The sequence below is a fragment of the Zonotrichia leucophrys genome, chromosome 7 (assembly GCF_028769735.1).
Source record: "Zonotrichia leucophrys gambelii isolate GWCS_2022_RI chromosome 7, RI_Zleu_2.0, whole genome shotgun sequence".
NCBI lineage: Eukaryota > Metazoa > Chordata > Aves > Passeriformes > Passerellidae > Zonotrichia > Zonotrichia leucophrys.
In genome coordinates, this window is record NC_088177.1 from 34157739 (window position 1) to 34176790 (window position 19052).

Below are 19052 nucleotides of genomic sequence, written 5' to 3' on the forward strand. Positions count from 1 at the left end.
CTTTTTCACCTTCCCTACTCCCCATTCTTCTTTTACTTCCATTCTCCTTTTACTTCCAGTGCCAGGAAATGGTGAACACTCTTAAACCCTGCTCCCTCCCCCAAAACAGAGAAATTGTAATAAATGAGTGTAAATTAGCAGGCTTGGCTAGCACCTAAGTTTCTCAAGCTTGCAAAGAGTAATACATACATGAGTGTTCAGCAAAACAGCTCCACAAAGTCACTCATCCCTGAAAGGCAGAGCACTTGCAAGTCATGCCTTGAAACCACAGCCCCAACACTCCCAGCATCCCAGTAAAAACAACTTGGAGCCTGCCCTAAAATCAGTGGCCAGGAGGTTTGTGTTTGTCCAAGATGAACAAACAAATTACTGGAAAAATGAGAAATAAAAATCAGTGCAGGGACTGGGGCATAACTCATGACACAGCACATCTGTCCACTTGCTACGGAAACTATGTTTGGCAAGTATCAGGTGTCTGAATTTCTGCTTACGTACATCTCCCTGGACAGCAGGGTATTAATAACACAGGCAGCCTAAAAACAGAAGCTATCACCAAGAAAAGCTGCCTTCTGCTGAGAGCCCCTTGCTCTAGCCTGGGTATTGTTGTGCTTTCCTCAAACAACACAGAATTTTGCTTCCTTGCTGTTCAGAGTTGCCATCTAAGCTGATCTCAATTGAAGGAAGATGAACAAACAAAAGGAAGGGAAAGGAAAATTACAGCAGGAAGCAACCCTCATTGTGAGCAGTTTTCTTGAACGTCTTCCCATCGAGGCTCACACTGATATGTGACTCTGGAGAGCCAGCAGCAGCCAAGGGTTTAGCTTAAAGGCACAAACCTTTCCAAGAGACCTCCAGAAGCCAAAGTCCCTCATGCAGGGGACATGCAGGAGCTCCTGCAGCCAGACAGGACAGCCCTGGCACTGCAAGCAGCATGAGAAGCCACTGAGTCAAACATGGAAGAAAGCAGCAAGTGGACACAGGCAGGGGCAGAACACTGGGCACAGAGATGAGCACAGCAACAGAAACAGAGTGGGAAGAAAGCAACTCCATGTTCAAAATGCAGGCCAAGGCACTGGAATGGGAAGCACAGGAATGGAGATGCTCAGGCTTTGGGGAATGTGGAACTGCACCAGAGAAGTTACTCTGGAAATTTAAGTTTTCTAAAGAGCAGCTTTAACTCAGCAGCCTAGGAAGGAGCACTTGAGGCAGCACCACAGAAATGGGCATTTTTGGTTCAGATCAGTGTCAGGTTTCTCATGTATTCTCAAGCCGTGTTAGAGGCGTGACTCCCAGCAGTGCAGGCACTCACTGCCCGGAGAGGGGAGAGGCTTTATTACAAACGCACGGTTCCCCAGCAAGCCCTGTGCTGCGGCACGGCCACACAGCTGCGCCGTGCTGCCCCCCGGTGGCAGCAGATTCGGCTCCCAGCAGGAGGAACGAGCCACATTTCTACCTCATCCTGACTCAACAGCCAGCTTTATGTGCCCGACACAAAGTCAGGAACACGGATTTCAAAAGAAAACTGTCTATTCTGGGCAGGTGCATTTTGCTTCTTTTCTGCTGCTCTCTGCTGTATGATGTCAAGGTAGAAGTTTTTCAGAGCTGCACATCAAATACAGATAAGCAATTTCTGCCAACCACCGTGGTGGTCATGTATCTCAAACCTCAACTGAGTGTGTATTTCCCAGGGGTTTGGGGTGCAAGCATTGCCTGTTTCCCATCAAACAAGGCACAGGGAAGGAAGCCTGCAGATGTTCACAGCAACACTTCCATTGAAAGGCAAGGACTGTCTGTGAACACTGGGCTGGTGAAGGAATTCCCCTGGCCTGCCCACGGTGACAAGCATTTGATATCAAGATGGATTCATCCAAGTGGCGTCCTCAAGAAAGGAGAAAGATCTAATCTGAGTCACCTAGACAATGTCATTATGATCCCACAATTAATCCAGTGATCAGGCTAGACAGATCAGAATCAGCAAGGCCAATCAGCAAGGTTTAGATTAATTTTTCTCTGCCAGGACTTCAACTAAAGTAGCCAAGAAATTAGTGCCAGCCACCTACCTAGCTGGTTATTATCACCTGGGCTTTCCTCTAAAATCATCTGCCAAGCCCGACCAGCAGCCAACAACATTAAAGTGTTTAAGACAACAAAAGATGAAGGCTAAGTATGAGCACAGAACCCAATCTGGGACTTCTACAGATCTCAGACTTGCATTAAAATCCAAATTCTAACAGCACAAACTGCCTGTTCAAGCAGGACTGGATACCTGCCATCTGCAATGACAAGCTAGTTGGAACAAGAAGGAATCTTAATGCATTACAAAAAGCTACACTCAATTCTCTGAACTCATACTACTGCTGACAAAAATCTGCCTTTGCACTCCTGGTTATTACAATATTTCAATGTGCTTATCACCCCCTGGAGCAGAAGACACTCGGTTTCATGCAAGCAGTGAAACTAAAATGCAGTGACAAAGGACAACAGAACTGCCAGTAGAACTCAGACTGCTCTGATTATTGGTGTGTCAAGAGCCTCCATCAGTGCAAATATGTGAGAACTTTCACAAAACACATTCAGTTAAACAGAAGAACCATTACCAAGAGCAAAGAAAGTTGAAAAATGGTAATTTCTTTAATAACCTGTCATTAATTATAAATTTAAGACAAAGTTGCTTGCATTAGCCAACTCTGAATGGACAGCCTCACATTTTCTTTCCAAACAGTGAGTTCTAGACACGAGTTATAAAATTAACTGGAGATTGTGGACTATTGTAGCTGTGTCACAGCACGGGCACTTGTGAGCACAAAGTCAAGGATATCTTCCTATGTCCCTTGATGGCTAAACCACAGGGACAGGATTTGTGAACAGAGTCCTTGCCTAGGAAAGCCTGAAACAGTCTAGGCAGGATGGACCAAGCCAGGGCAGCAGACCCAGTAGAAGCTCCACCTCAAAAGTTTTTATAGTTGAGAAAAATATGGCTACATGCATAACAATTTTAAGTCTGTTTCTGTTTCTTCAGGCTTGGCCTTTGCCTTGGCTGCTTCTTTGGTCTCTGCACAGCATTCTTACCGCTGGCAGAGGGAAGCCTGAGTGTTACTTCATCATCCTCTGTGTCATCATCCATCCGAGCAGCTTTCCGGCGCTCGAGCACTGCTGGAGTACACACTGGAGTAGGATCCTGAAGAGATCACAAAAACAGGATTCACAGCAAAGCCATCTGCCAGAAAGAGCTGTCCCTGCCCCTGTGGTACCACAAGACACCTCAGTCCAGCTCTCCTTGAGAAAACTGTTTACATTTTATAACTAGCTACTTTTGTAGACATTGTTTCTTTGGACAGAAGCATCACCTTCAAAGAAGTGTATGTGAAAGGCAAATGGAAATTAATTCACATTTTTTAACGTGTTGTTATGCACATTTCCCTTCTAAACTTTGTATTTCCTGACTCAAAGCACCATGAAAGTCAAGTGGAACATAATAAGGACAACGAGGTGGGGGGTGAGGGAGTATATTTGAGACTGGCATACAGAAATGCCACATTCCATTTTACAACAGAGCTGAAACATCCCAGCTTTGTTTCCTCAGTAAGCCCTCAGAACTCAGTTGACAGAATGTATAAGTTATCCTGTCTGCCTCACAACCAGCCATACCCCAATTATCACAAGTAAACCCCAAATAAATCCCCCAATTATCACAAGTAAACCCAGTAATAATAAAAATCCCCAAACACTCAACATTGCAACTCACAACAATGATGAAACAGAAGAGAAATATTCATGTCTTAGACTTTTTAGACTGCCAATATCCCAAATCTCAGTCCTGATGACCTGAACTTCCCTTTCATCCTACTGCTACTTTTACCTGGCATTTGTTTCCAAACCACTAACTACTGTGCCTGGAGAGCACGGGGTAGGAGGGACAATAGAGATGGAAATGGGGACAGACAGCACTGGACTGTATCAACAATTCAAATCCCTTTCTACCAAAACAGGATGGCACTGAAACACAGTCCAACAGAAGGACTCCATCAAGGAGATCACGTCATCCCAGGGTAAAGCCCAGGTGCAGGGGGGTACAGGTGCCCCAGCACCCTGCAGTACCAAGGGAGTGCTGGACAGCAGAGGCAGACAGCACTGAGGGACAGGCACTGCTGGTTACAGCGTGCTGAGCAGAAGCCTTTGCTACTAAACAATCTCACAGGAGAAGGAACCACGAGGATTCTATCACTATCCTCAGTTCAAGGGTGTAAATACATCTCAAAGGAGCTACTTCCAACACAAACATCTCTCAGGCAAACAATGTTAAGGCTTTTGTGTGTTGAAATCAGCATTAAGGTGCCAGCTGAAGACTTCAAACATCTGCCCCCATGTGAATGGTGGTACTGGACACCACCAGGACTGGTCTGTCTTACCTGGCTGCTCAAAGAAATGTTCAGATTTCGTTTCTTGGATGTTTTAACTTTTTTCCTCTTTTTGGAAAGTGCCTGTGCAGCCTAGGAAGAAAGACAGATCAGGTGGATCACTACACACTTGTATGAAGACGCAGTCACTTAACACTTCATAGATTTGTTTCATAACTACAAAGTCTTTATTACAGCAAATAGGTTTAAAGAAACAAACTGACTGATACATAGGTGATCTGGTTTGAACAGAAACACCAAAAGCAACACATGCTAAACAAGCAACACATGTAACAAAAGCAAAACAATGCTATTCTGCATTTATAAAATACTCCATGTTAAACAGCATTAACTGCTCACAACTCAAGTACCTGACCCAAGCACTGCAGAGAAGGAACATGCACGGGCTGTGGACAGAAGTTCTGGTCTTGGGATCTGCCTCCAAACTCCCACTCTGCCAAAGCCCCTCTGCTCTTTGGTGATTTGCACTCCAGTATTAAACCACAGAATATCCAACTGCTTGTACCAACAGAACAAAAGGGACATCTGCCCTTTGCTGTTACCTACTATTTCTCTACAAGTAAACATGCAGGCACATGGAGTGCAGCCCAGCAACAGCACCACACCGAATTCCTGGTGCTTCCATACAGTTCCTAACACAAGTGAGCCTCCCTGGGGCTCCAGCTCTTTTGCCAGTTCCACACAAAACACATGATTTCCATGCATTCAGCACAACTCTAGAAACACATCTTGCTTAAAACACTCACTGAAGCGATGCCAAACTTACAAATCCTGGGAAGTCATAGTCCAGCCCCTTCTCAGCCAGCTTCTTCCGTAAGAGCCTCTCCTTCCTCAGCAGGCGCTGCGTCATCCTGGCCTTCTCCAGCAGGGAGCGCACGCGGTTGTAGCGCCGCACGGCCGGCTGCGAGGGCTGCCGAAACATCCTGTCACAGCCTTGGAACAGGCTCTCGTGCACCTTCTCGGGAGGCACGAACTGACCTGCAGCAAGCACAGCACCGGGGTCACAGCAGGGCTCCCCTTCCCGCCAAGGGCACTCACACAGCACAGCTCACAGCCACAACACCGTGCTGCCCAGCGAGTCAGGAACAAAGAAACCGACACTGCACCCTCAGCCAGCCAGGGAAATGGGGGGTAGGTGTGTAGGGGCATAGAATACAAGAAAATAAAGATAGTGTAGAAAGTAATCTTAGCCCTAAGGAGTTGCAGCTGGGCCAATTATCAAAGATTAGGAGCAGGCCTGACTTTACCAGGCCACAGCTGTAAGCAATGAGACAAAGATGCTATAAAAGAGTGGGGTAGCTGGGTGAGAGGGGAGCTGGAGTTAGTTGGCTGCTTTGTGAAGAAGAAAGAGGCAGTGCTCTGAGGAGCTGCCCATGAGAAACACCAAGAAGGTATGGAACTTTTGTGATAGGAGACAACAGCATGGAACTCTTGTGACAAGATGACAATGTGGGTGGGTGGATGGATAAAATGTTTTAACAGTTTCATCCAGAAAGATCACACAAAATTGTTTTACAACAACACATCAACTCTTAATCCTTTACAAAGAAAGTGTTACTGCTACCATGACTGAGAAACTCAGTGATTTCATCAATCTTTTACTCAAAACCTCCTTTAGTCCAACCTCACAGACAACTGCAGCAGTTACAAGTGCCAAGGAGTGTCCATGTGAAAGGAATTATCTCTCCAGCAAACCCAACTTTGTCCTGAGATTTTGTGTTACAGTCACTAGGAGCAACATCAGCCCACAGGAAAAACAAGCACTAGTGACCAAAAGCCTGCTGAGCATGCTCTTTACACATGATGAAAAGCTCAGCCCCACAGAAAATACTTCTGGGACAAAACTTCATTAAAAAAACCCTAAAGTTCTATGCACAGTTGAAAAAGATAACTGAAATAACCACAAGCTTCCTTTGCGTGCTACAGGACTTACACTGCAGTTTATACTTACACTTCAGCAGTCTCTCAGAGAACAGGTAGTTGTTCATTGTGTCTGCAACAATCTTGGCCACATCATCAGACTCAAACTCCATGAATGCATAGCCTTTGCTGGCTCCAGTCTGTGAGTGACAAGGGAGAAACATCAAACAATGTTCTGGTACCTGGAGGGCTCTATTAAAATTATTTTATTCTTCTAAAGTCATAGCCCATTCTCAGCTAACGACAGCTAAATTCACAAATGTCGCTGAAATTGTGAGAAATGCAATTTAGTCCTGAAAGACAGATTTAGTCCTAAATTGGTATCATGTTATTTGTAAAATATATATTTGCGCACAAAACAAACTGCTCACAGCTATCTATTTGGTAAAAAAAACAAAGCTGCCCTGCATTGCAGCTGTTCAGCTGTTCCATGTTTATACAGTAATCTTAAAATGTGACACCAAATCCAGGAGTGAGAAAAAATTACCTTTATCCAACACAGCAAGTAAGTTAATATAGAACCGTGGCACTTCAGTTGTACCTTGAACTGGCGCACTCCAGCACTTCCCACTGGAGTGAATTTACTCACGTTAAAAAGGCCCACAAGAGCCGTGCCCCAGCCGCCGCCTGGCAGTCGGGGACAGCCCCGGGCCCTGCCGCTCCCACGAGGGGCTCCCGAGGGCCTCAGGGCGCAGCGGCCTCCGCGCGTTCCGACGGCCCTCGCTGGGCACGGGGGGAGCCGAGCCAGCCCGGCCCGGCCCGGCCTCGGGCGCTCGGCCCCATCACGGCCCCGCACGGGCCGCTCCTCACCTTCTTGCTCCGGGAGAGCCGCAGCCGCGTCACCGTGCCGAACTGCCCGAAGTACTCGCGGAGCTGCGGCTCGCACAGGCCCCGCGGGAGATGCCCCACGAATACCACGCCGGGCGTCAGCTCCTCCTGCGGGCACAGAGACCGCGTCAGCCCGGGCCGGGACTCGCCGGGCCCGGGCCGCCGCCCCGCCGGGCCGCCCCGCTCACCTTGGCCGTCCGCTTAGTGCGGGCCCGCTGCACCTTCTGCTGGAACTGGCGCTGCAGCCGCGGCTCCAGCGCCAGGAGCGGCGCCGCCCTCACGGCCGCGGCCGACGCGGGCACCTCCGCCGCCATGGCCTCCCCTGCCGCCATGCTGCCTCCGCGCGGCCGCCGGAAGTGCGTCACTGCCCTCGCGCCGCCGCCGCGCGGCCAGACGCCGTCTCCTGGCAACGGGGCGGACGGGCCCTCGCGCGGCCACACCGGGCCCGGCCCCGCCGCACCGGGAGGGCGGCCTGGGACACGGACACCGCCGGGGCGGCAAACTCCCGCCGTGGGAGCGACCAGCTGCACTCCCAGGGCGATCAGCACTCTCTGGGCACCCTCCCAGCTGCCCTCAAGTCCATTGCTGGCTGCTCAGGCCGCTCAGGCGGTGCTCCGGGCAGCCCGGCGAGGCGCTGCAGGCGGGGCGGGGCAGGCGCGCGCCGGCGGCACGGAAGGCCCCGTGGGCGGGAAGCGGCGGCACCATGTCGGTGAGCGAGATGTTCGCGGCGCTGCAGGGAGCGCTCGGCCAGGACCAGGACATCCGAGAGGTGCTGGGGCGGGCGGGACGGGACCGGGACCGGGGCGGGGTGGTGCCGGGGCCGTGGCTCGGCTGACGGCGCGCTGTGCCCGCAGGAGATCCGGAAGGTGGTGCAGGCGCTGGAGCAGACGGCGCGGGAGATCCTGACGCTGCTGCAGGGCGTGCACCAGGGGCCCGGCTTCCAGCACAGTGAGTCCCGCGCCGCCGCCCGGGCAGCGGAGAACAGCCGGGGGCGGGAGTGCCCCTCGGAGCACGCAGGTGCCCTGTCCCGGGGCCCCTTCTCCAGGGTCCGGTGTCTCTCGGGGCCTTCAGCGTGGGTTTCCTGGAGGCATCTGGGGAGAGGAGAGCGCAGCTGGGAGGTTTCAAGCCAGACAAGCAGTAAAGCTGCTGTTCAGCGTTATGGACACCGTTCTGTCCCTTCCTCCCTCCCTAGCATGGTGCTTTTCTGTCTCGGTATAGAGCAGTGTGTTTTTTTCCAGGTATTCACATCCTGGGCTGCTGAGTTGGCTCTTAGGTCTCCCTGTAAGTGATTTGCGCAGAAATTGTGTTATCATCTCTTGTTGGGCCTCTTATCAGTCTCATCTCTTCACCACACACCCCAAAAAGCTGTGTTCCTGAGCGCTGAGGGAGTATTCAGGATGGGCTGGGATGGGAGCAACACACTTCAATCTGGTTTGTACAAACACATTCTCTCTGTGTGTATGAAATCTGCTTAATGTGGCAAAATGTAAAAATAATTTGCAAGGGCTGAAACAGCAGGACCTGCCCTTGATGTCTGCTTGAGTGACAGCAGGAATTGTTCTGCAGCTTTGGAGGATTGGGTTGTCATCAGCCTGGATTCAGGCTTCTCAGGTGTTGGACAGAATGTTTCTGGGCCAGTGTGTTTCCTCCAGGCCACGAGAGCAGCTCTGCAGGCCCAGGTGTCAGATCTGCTCTTTCTGCCCCCTCATTTTTCAGCTTACTGGTGACACTACTGGAATAAACCTAAATATGTCCATTAAGAGGTGGTTTTCTCCAGTCAGTTAATATCTTGTGAGAAGAAGCAACTGTTCTGACTTTGCTGGACAGTTGAGAGGAACTGCTGAACTCTTGAGAGGAATTTGTGCAGGCCACTGAAGGGAAACAGGAGCAGCCTCCCCGGGTGCCGTGTTTCTCCCTTGCAGAGCTGATGGGTTGTTTCAGCCTGATGAGGTTCCCCAGCACGCTGGGGCTGGAGGCCTGGCCTTCCTCTGGCCTCAGAGAGGGTCTGTGCTCAGCAATGAGCAGCACCTGAGCTTTGAGCTGTGCAGGCAAGTGCAGGTTCCATCTGCTGGGAAACCTGGCAGTGCTGGAAATCAGAGCTGCTGAGTGGTTATTTGCACAGGTTCAGTTCTCTAACCTGGGAACATCCATGGTCATTGTGTGGGGAACAACTTCAGGTGTGTAGTTGTAGAGGCCCATCTTCAACTCAGTGTATTTTCACTTGATTTTTAATTCCTGAAGAGAGCTGGTCCTGGAACTTGAGGAGTCTGAGAAGAGATTTGGAATAATTAAAGAAAAAAAAAAAGGACAAAACCAACGAAAAAATGGAAAACAAACAAAAAAAAAATCAAACCAAAAAACCACAAACAAATAAACAATCAGGCAAAAACCCCAAAGCCTCATCTTATAATTATTGCAAAAATAATGCCTTATAGGTCAAGAGTTAACTTGTGATAGCAGACCTGTGAATTTGTCATCAAATTCAGCTCTGTTAGTAAAACCATGGGATAGTTGGGAGTTTGATGGAGGACAGCTTCCCATACCACCCAGTGGCTTTTGAAATGTCATCTCCCAGAGGCTTCCTTGGTGCTTGTCCCAGCTGGAGCTGGAGAGCTGCTGGGAGGGCTGGGCAGGGCAGCGTGTGCTGCATCTGCTGTGGCCTGGTGACAGGCAGGGTGACAGGCGGGGCCAACACAGCCCCAGAGACAACTCTCCTTGCTCTTGAGGCTGCAGAACATCAGTTTGAATCTGGGGTTGTGTTTGTGTCACTGGGCATTGTCTGAGCCTTTACAGTAAGGATTGTTTCTCTTTGTCACAGGTGCCTCTGCAGAGCCCAAACGGGAATGTGCTCCTTGCTCTGTTCCCCCAGCCACACGATGCTCACCTGACAGAGCTGTAGCTCTCAGTGAGCTTCACACAGCTCTTTCATCCTGGCTGCCACATGGAGCACTCCCACATGCTGCTTCCTGAAGCTTTCCTTTTTTGCATGTCATTCTCCTCTCTTTTATTTTTTAAACAGAAAAAATGTGTTATTAACAGAAGTTTTATAATCACACTAGAGTGACTCCTCGTGGGTGTTGTTTGCTAAAAACCAGCACAGCTTTCAGCTGTAGCTTTTGTGAATAATCCTGGCCTCTGCACATGGAGATGCAGGAGGGCTGGCAGGTTGATTTTGTGCTGTGTGAGGGCTGCAGGGAGGCTGTGGCACCGCTGGCACTGCAGGCACTGTAGCAGGGCTGTAACTCTGTCAGCCAACGGGAGGTGGCAGTGGCTGCTGCAGGAACAGGAGATTTCCTCTGCAGAGCTGCAACCCAGGCTCTGAAAATACATCGTAAAAAGCAGGAAATGCAGTTTCCTGAAGGGATGTTGCACCTCATGGAGCCAAATTCTGATGGATTAGAAAAAAAAATAGGATAAGATTTTAATATAAAGAAAGAAAAGTTTCTTTTCCTTTGACTGTGAGAGTTGCCTGGCAGCAGTGCTTGGTGTGTGCTTCCTTTGGGGCCAGCTGCTGTGTGCAGTGCTGTTCCATTGCTTGGGATCTGGCTGTTGCTGGGACATCTTGGCTCAAGTTCCCGACCAAGGCCCAGAGCAGATCAGACAGCCTGGAATTCCAGAATCTTTCTGCTTTACCTCTGTGGCTCATGGTGCCACCAGGAATATTTCTCAGGTTGATTCCAAGTATCAGTAGCCTATCTTGAGCAAGAAAGAAGTGTAAATAGCACTGTTTACACTTGGAAACTCTGTTTACAAACCTCTGCTGCCTGTCAAATACCCATTTCCTGAGTGTATTCATTCCCCAAATGCTGTGCTGTTTCTTTTTCAGTTCCAAAGAAGTGTCAGAAGGCTCGTGAGCACTTTGGTACAGTGAGGACACAGATGGAGTCCCTGAAGACCAAGTTTCCTGCTGATCAGTATTACAGGTGTGCAGGATCACACACACAGCCAGACACAGATATGTATGGGAATTGCTTGGCATTGCAATAATTGCTTCCAATTATTGCTTTGGAATAATGATGTAAAGGTTGATGGGCTGAATGCTTCTTTCTCTTTGAAAAGCAAATCATGGTAGACAAGTGTGAGGTTTTTATCAGCATAGATAAAAAACGCTTTTGCTCAAACACTTTAACTTTTCACCAAAAATACTCAGTATTGAACTATTTTTTCTAGAAGTTTTCTTTAAAAAGCAAAAGGGAAGCTTAAGAAGTTGGAGCTGCCCTTGTATCTGGGAGCAGGGCATTTGCTGCTCCATTAATTTCAGTTAAGTTGTTCAGTTTGGGGTGTTCCTGGAAGCAGAGCTCTAAATCTGTCATGAAAAGGCTGTTTGGTTCTGCAGACACTAAATGAAGTTGTCACCTTTGTGTTCTGTTGCTGCCAGAAGGGGACAGTGCCTGGCAAGAACATTTCAAAGAACAAGAATCTTGTCAGTTCAGATCTGCTGAGGGAAAGCTCTGGCTGTCTGTGGGCAACACAGCCTGGAAAAGTGTGGGAGCTGAGGAGATGTGTGAGAGGGGTGAGCAAATGTCAGTGCCTGGTGTGGTAACCTGGGTGAGGAGTTCTGGAGTACCAAGGAGATGTCTTTTAGCTGGTGTCATTTTGATAAACCAAAAATACTGCAAAGTGCATGTGTTAAGGCAGAAAACACAACACACACAGAATGTGTGCGTGTTGCCTAACGCTCCAGTAATAAACATTCATTATTTATACCTGGCCCTGGTTTCTCCTGCAGGTTTCATGAGCACTGGAGGTTTGTGCTGCAGCGGCTGGTGTTCCTGGCAGCATTCGTAGTCTACTTGGAGTCAGAAACATTAGTGACCCGAGAAGCTGTTGCAGAAATACTCGGGAGTAAGTTAATGTTGTAGGAAGAAAACAACAACAGAAAGCTTGTGGCCTTAGACATTGTAGCTTTCAGAGGTACAGGGAAATGGCAGAACTTCATTTCTTCCTGAGAAACCAGTTCCAGAGTTTATCTCGTATTTGATTTCATTATATAAACAACAAATTCTCAGAAGTCGATGGAAATTGGCAAACCTAATGTTAACCGAAGTACTTAGTCATTAATAAGTTCTTCATCAATGAAGGTTATTCATTCAAAGTGTGTAAATGCACCAAAAGCATAAAACATAAGCATAAGATGAGAGCTTGTTTCTCTAACTTCTTGCTATTTGGTATTTAAAAAGTGTGTAAAACAGATTAAATTCTTTGCCATAAAAGAATTGTATCTTCACAGAGCAAAAGATTTGGAAAAAATAAGGAAAATACATCCTGTATATTGATGTAAATCCAGTTACTCTGTTGGATGTACAGTTGAGGATGTACAAGATGCTGAATCAAGAACAGAGTGGCTCTAATTACATCACATACAGGAAAAGGCTGACTTTTATTTTGTAATAGTATTTCATAAATTTGATATTTCAAATTAGCACCAGTAAACAAATGCAATTTAAGGTGGCTGGGTTTGCTCATGCTCAGCACCACCTCATCACTGCTCTGTTTTTGTCTCAGTTGAAGCTGATCGAGAACGGGGCTTTCACCTGGACATTGAAGATTATCTTTCTGGTGTATTAACTCTGGCCAGTGAGCTGGTAAGGAAGATAGGCATGCATGTGTTTGGTTTGAAACTCACCTTGAAAACAGAAGTAATGTGTCTTTTAGCTTTATCAAGTTGATCTTGGTAGTTATGATACACAATACCTTGGTCTGAACTTGTTCAGAGGCAAGATGCTTCTCTGCATGTTCCTCAGTGATACTTCTAAGATTTAAACTTAAATTTTGATTTGATTGAAAATCCAGAACTATGCTCAACAAAAAGGTAGATCTAAGTACAAATAATCTGACTGCCAGGACCACAAGTGCTTTGTTTGGTACAGTGACTGATGGGGACTGTGATGTGATGTGATGTGGGTGCTGTGCTCTCTGCTGTCTCTGGCAGGCCAGGCTGGCAGTGAACAGCGTCACAGCTGGGGACTATTCTCGCCCTCTCCGCATCTCAACCTTTATCAACGAGCTGGATTCTGGCTTCCGCCTCCTCAACCTGAAGAACGACTCCCTGAGGAAGCGCTACGATGGCCTGAAATACGATGTCAAGAAAATCGAGGAGGTGGTTTATGACTTGTCCATCAGAGGACTCAACAAGGAGGCGACAGTTGGTGCAGGCGGGGAGAAGTGAAGGATGCTCCTGGCACAGCATCATCGATTACCTCAGATGGTTGCCAATTTAGGAAGTACCTAGAGAAACCTTCCTCCAGTAGTTTAGAAGAACTGCAGCTCAAAGCTGCTCTCTATTTTCTTACAAAAGGTGTAGTACAGGTGTTAGATGTTTTGTAAAATCATGTCTAGATTAGGACAGGAGACTGTTTCCAGTGGAATTCCTCTGTCAAACACACGGTGCTGTTCTTTGCACAGCAGCAATAGTAGTCAGTAACTCCCATTAGTTCTGTAGTGTTGCTTCCCTGCTGTCAGGGAAGTGCTGTGGCTCTGTCTGCTCACACACCCTCAGCGGTGTGTGCACAGCACTCAGCTCAGTGCAGACACATGGGATCTTTAAAGAAACACAGTGTGTAAATACTGACTGTTTTTTTAAGACGCTTTTTTTTTCTTTTTGTTTCTTAAATTTTCACCAATGTAAGTTGAACAAATTTGCATAACTGTTTATGAGCCAGATCTCTTTTTTTAATGGTTTCTCATAATGTACACTCTGTAATTGAGAAATTAGTGAAAATACTCCTGAGAATTCCTCTATTGGAACTGGTGTCTTGCACCCCAGTGTCTCTGTCTCTCTCTCTCTGTCTCATATTTTTTTCTTTCCACCATCATTTCAGTTACCAGGGAGAGCAAGGTTTTCTTAGGTACCTGCTTTCTCTGTCTGGTATTTGTTTTAGTGGCATGAGTTAATGCAGAGTTTAAAATTATGATTTGCCTTGAGAACTCTGTAACCAATTTTTATGGTTTTTTAGCTTCCAAGTTTTCTGAATAGAGAAGTGTAAACTGACAAACTGCAGGTGGTGTCTGAGTTGTAACAACCTGTACAGGCCACAACTGTACCTGTATCCTGGGATTAAAAACACCACAAAACTATAGTTTGTGTAATAAAATGTTTGTATCTCCAGAAGTGAGGAGGTTACTGCTTTCAGGTAAGTATGTAAGATGTTTGCAAACACCAACAGCCTCTTTCATGTGTGTAAATGGACAGACTCATGCCTCCCCATGTGTTTGTTCTCTTGTCTTAAATGACTTTGAGTTTTGCCATTCTCCTACTTCTGGTGGTGCAGGAGGGTTAAGGAGAGCAGCTGACTTAGGAGGAGGAATACTTCAGAGGATGAATGGGAACGGTCAAGTTTATGCAGAGTTTGTTTGCGTTTCGGTTTCTTAGTGAAGATTTACCACTGAGTTGGGTTTTGTTTTTTGGAAGAAAATGGTTTCTTGGTTATTTTGGCCAATAAAAGCTGTTCTTTGATTATGGCCACTTGGTACCTCTGCCTGTTGTCTGATCATCTGCTGTTATTTGCTGCCCTTGCTGGGAACCTGTTCTGGAATACCAGCATTTCAGTTCATCCTTCAGCTGTCCTTGGACAATAATGGAGTTCCTCCCCTTGGCTGTAGTTGTTCAGTGGTACACTTCTAAACGCTGCCAAGTGCAAAGTCAAGCTGCAAACAGATTTCATAGCTTTTTTTTAATTTTTTTTTTTTTTTAACTTCGGGCAATTTCACCAAGTAAAACAGGAGAGCTATGCAGCTTATCCTTACTGACCCAAGAAGTGGCAAGACTATTTTAAGTGCATCTCATAATCTTTCATGTTTGTCCTCATCCTTTGTATCTTATGTCACTTTAACACGGGGAGATGGCACTATTCCCCTTTCACAGCTGAAGAAAATGAGGGTGTAACTTCCTGAGCCCTGTGGCAATGTAACAGCTTTCACAGTATTTGTTCTTGCCCTGTGCCAGTGTTTGCTCATTTCCTGACTTAATGCTGTGGCAGTGAGAGGAAGGAAGGAGCTTAAGCCAGTTTTACTGCCCAAACCAGAGATGGGGGGTGAGCCAACACCCTAAGGCTGTGCAGACACAGCTGTGCACTTCAAGGTCACACAGGAAATTTGTGGGAGCAGGAGGCTAGAGAAGGGTTACCTGAGCATCAGTTTGGTGTGCCTTAGCTTAGAGGACTCCTGGCACGTGGGACTGGAATGTGAGGCCATGTGGCAGGGCAGCTGCTGGTTAAGGCTTTGCACTGACTTGCATCCCAGGTACTCCAGTTGCCTCTGGTCGTGCAGCAGGTCTGCTTCCTGACAGGGGATGCTGTGTGCCTAACAGAGCTGTTCACTAGATCCCACATCTGCCAGCTCTTGCTGCTGGCTTCTGAGAGCTGCTGGAGATGGAGCAGTGCTGTGCCACACATACAGGTGCCATGGGAGGGACAACTGGAAGAGCAAGGTAATTACTTGGGGCTTACTGAGGTGCAAGGTGTGGGATCCTTCTGTCTAAGGCTCTGTGAAGAGCAAGTGCCCAAGAAAGAAACACTCAGTGGTGTCTTCTTGGAGGGTGTTTAGCAAACATCTCCTTTTTTCCCGTTTTTAATTCTTGGGGAGAGCCTGGCATCATCCTCTGGAAAAGCACTGTTTGCAAGAGCCAGGCTGCACAGCTCATTCCCAGCATGGGTCTGAAGAAGGGAGAAGGAAACGACTCACTTTCCCTAGGCAGCAGCAGGGGAAGATGGGGATGCTTTTGTAGCTTCCTCTGCACCGCAGTAGCCTGTAGGACCTTGTGACCTTAAAAGGAATCTGCACATTTCTCTGATCCTAAATGGCAAGTTGTGTTCCTGTCCCAGAGCTGGGAGTAGAGGGAAGAAGGGAAAACCCAGAAGGACTTGAGTAGGGAAGGGGGAGCAGGGAATGGCCATGGACTGCAGAAGCTTGATGGCTCACGGTGAATCAGATGCACTTGAACACTGAACCAGTGACTCCTGTTGGTGCTGAATGGACTGTGCAGCGTGTGCTGGCAGCTGGGAGGGGAGTGAGTCAGCGCAGGAGCACTGGAGAGGCTGACTCAACACCCAGCACGGCTGTTCCCCGAGCCACTTCAGCCTCGAGTGTGTCCCTGGGAGTGCTCTCTTGGATTGTCTTTGTATTCGCTAACTTGTTTGTTTGGATTTTTCACATCTTGATGTCATTTCTGTGGGCTTGCTTTATTTCAGTAAAAAGGGTACTTAAATAGTTGATTAATGGCTCTTTATTTATAGCCCTGCCTGTTGAAGCCCAGCAGATCAATGAAAGTGCTGACCTGAAACAGTTTGGGAAGCAGGGGTGAGCAGGATGCACAATAGACCTTGGGGCTGGCTCTTGAACTGGGCTCTGCCTGCTGGAATTGATTAACTGCAGCCAGCCCAGCACCACTTTAAACTGGCACTTGTCAGAGGTCACCTTATCACCTCCAGGCTGCCCCTTCCTGGTGCCAGCAAACCAGGTGTCTGTGCAGTGAGCTGGATCGAGGAACTGATTTAGCTGAAACAATCTTTATTTTTCAGCAGTGTTTGCTCCTGACCTGGTGCATCACACAGTTCCCTCCATGCTGTGCCAGTGTGCTGGAAGGAGGTTTCTTCCTCTCCCTGCAGTGCCAGCTTTCAGTATTCTCTGAGCTGTGTGGTAAATTGTTAGATTTTTCTTAACTGCTTCCCGTTTTGAGAGGATTGCTAAGGATTTTCTCTCTGAACAAATAATTTGCCTTCATTTCACTGCAAAGTGAGTGAGCTACAGAGCTTCACCCACGTTTTTCAGCCAGCAAGCTCATTACACACCAAGGCAATTAAGGGGAGCAGAAAGTGAATGTGGACGATGCTGGGGGTTTGTGTGTGGATCCTGACCTGTCATCTGCAGTCCATCTTCTCTTGTTCAAGTACTGTCACAGGATGCAGCTCTACTAAGGAGATCTGCACTGGATGCAGGGTACAGCTCTACTAAAGAGTGTAGGGGTTGTTCAGAGTCTCCTCTCTGCTGAATTCATGGAGTGCTGTGAATTGAGTGTTTGGATTTCAAAAGGAAGACTCCTATCTGTTTTGTATCTCCTGTCTGTGTGTTGTGGGTCAGGCATGAATTAGGTAAGATGGATATGTCCTTGCAGGTTTCACTGCCTGTTTATTGTCACTTCAAACTGGCACTTCTGGTTTGCATTGGTTGGTCAGCACTGGAGGCTTGCCCTGCCCAAGGAGAACAGGGCTGTTTGAAAACCAGCCCTTTCTTGAAAGGAGGAACACACTCCTTGTCTGAGTGCTTGTTCACCTGCACATTCACACTCTGGGTGTACAAACATCTAACCCGGGGAAAATGTAGGAGCCCGAGCTCTGCAAGGTGCTCTGCTCCCCTGGAAGTCCTCCCAGGGATGTGGCTCTGGCACTGCAAGGGAAGTTCCTGTCCTAGGAGGGAAGGGTTCAAGCCACCTGGGCCTCCACTGCAAACAAATCCTTTGCCTGATTCCATGCAGAGGACCTTCCCTGAGGCAGAGGACCTTCCCTGAGAGGGCTGTGCACAGAGCTGAGAAGATCTGAGGGATGCAAAGGCTGCCCTAGTGGAGATCATACTGGGGCAGGATTTGAGCTGGAAATTATTATTATGTTAATCCTTGATAATGGATCTAGAGCCTAATGCCATCTTCTCTTCTAATCATCTTCTAATGCCATCAACTCTATCCAGCTGTGTAACTGCTCCCAGTCAACCTGGGCAGAGACCAGTGCTGGAGGATGCTCTGCCTGTGTTCTGATTGCCCCAAAGTGTTCTACCTCTGCTGAAGAACAGGAACTCTGTTCCTATCACTCAACCTTTCCATCATGTTGTAGAAAGGTTTCTCTCAGGGGATCACCTTCACCTTCCCAGAGGAGGTGTATTCTTTTCTAATGACTGCCCTTAGGGCTTGCCTGGAGTATTTAGACTGAACAGTGTTACTGTCAAAACTTCCTTTTTTCTTCTTTGCTTGTACCTGTGTCTGGTCAGATTACTCCTCTGCAGCAGCATGTGAGAAATAAGGCAGTTCCTTCATCTGCCTGATCAGTAAGACATCGTGCTTCTTCATACTCCACTGTAGTGACAGCTCACTCGATGACAGAGAGAGCTTTGGATATTTATCTGATCTCTGGGAGGACAGTTTCCTCTGTTGCTTTCAGTTCCAGGTTTTTCCAGTTTCAAGTCAGAGAATGTCAGCCTAGTTCCAGCTAAATCTTACCCAATTCCCCAGCACACACATAAGAGGAGACATCACAGAATGAGAGTTACTACAGCTGCTTCATCCATGAGCCCTGAAGGGATCTTTGACATGGTGCTAGAAGATTTAAACTTTTATCCCTTTGAACATGTCAGGGACAAGCAAGACAGTGCAAGATTCACCAGAATCTCCCGCTTGGGGGAAAAAAAATCTGGGACTTCTGTTGCATTATAAATTCACATGCAGCAAGTCAGGAGATCTGAGATGATCTCAGAGCTTTTTTCAGGATGTGGTGTATGCTGAGGTTGATCTCAGTATCCAATGACAACTGCTTGCTGCCAAACCAAAGCTGGTCTCAGATGTCTCTCAGATGTGTTCTTGATCAAACAGTGAGACCCACACTGAGCACCCCTTCCCCCTCTGCACTTCCTTCAATGACAACCAGGGAAGTATGAGGACACCTGAAGGAGAGGATCTCTATTCACTAAAGCAGAGGTGGCTGCTATCTGAAGTATTTGCTCTTCATCTCCACATGTCTTCTTCAGGCTTTCCCACCCAGCCTCGTGACTCATAAAGGAGCTTTTCTTTCTTTCCTTGGGACCTGAGCTCATAGAGGGCTCTCAGTCCAGTGTTTTGTCATCTTCTGTGTCTGCCTTCAGAACTCAAAACTGCGCGGACTCTAAAAATAAAGACTGGCTTTT

The 19052-nt window shown here is 47.7% G+C and overlaps 2 protein-coding genes across 2 annotated transcripts; one reads left to right on the forward strand and one right to left on the reverse strand.

Moving 5' to 3' along the window:
* Positions 1–2934: 2934 nt before the first annotated feature.
* NIFK (nucleolar protein interacting with the FHA domain of MKI67) lies at positions 2935–7531 on the reverse strand. The gene is given in 7 exon segments (XM_064718087.1): positions 2935–3031; positions 3034–3178; positions 4410–4490; positions 5185–5396; positions 6370–6478; positions 7149–7274; positions 7355–7531. Coding segments are annotated over 7 exon segments (870 nt in total). The 5' UTR covers positions 7499–7531; the 3' UTR covers positions 2935–2978.
* A 20-nt stretch (positions 7532–7551) lies between these two features.
* TSN (translin) lies at positions 7552–14627 on the forward strand. The gene is made up of 6 exons (XM_064718089.1): positions 7552–7935; positions 8021–8114; positions 10993–11089; positions 11896–12011; positions 12672–12751; positions 13099–14627. Exons 1-6 carry the CDS (start codon positions 7870–7872, stop codon positions 13333–13335), a joined length of 690 nt encoding a protein of 229 aa, XP_064574159.1. The 5' UTR covers positions 7552–7869; the 3' UTR covers positions 13336–14627.
* Positions 14628–19052: the final 4425 nt, after the last annotated feature.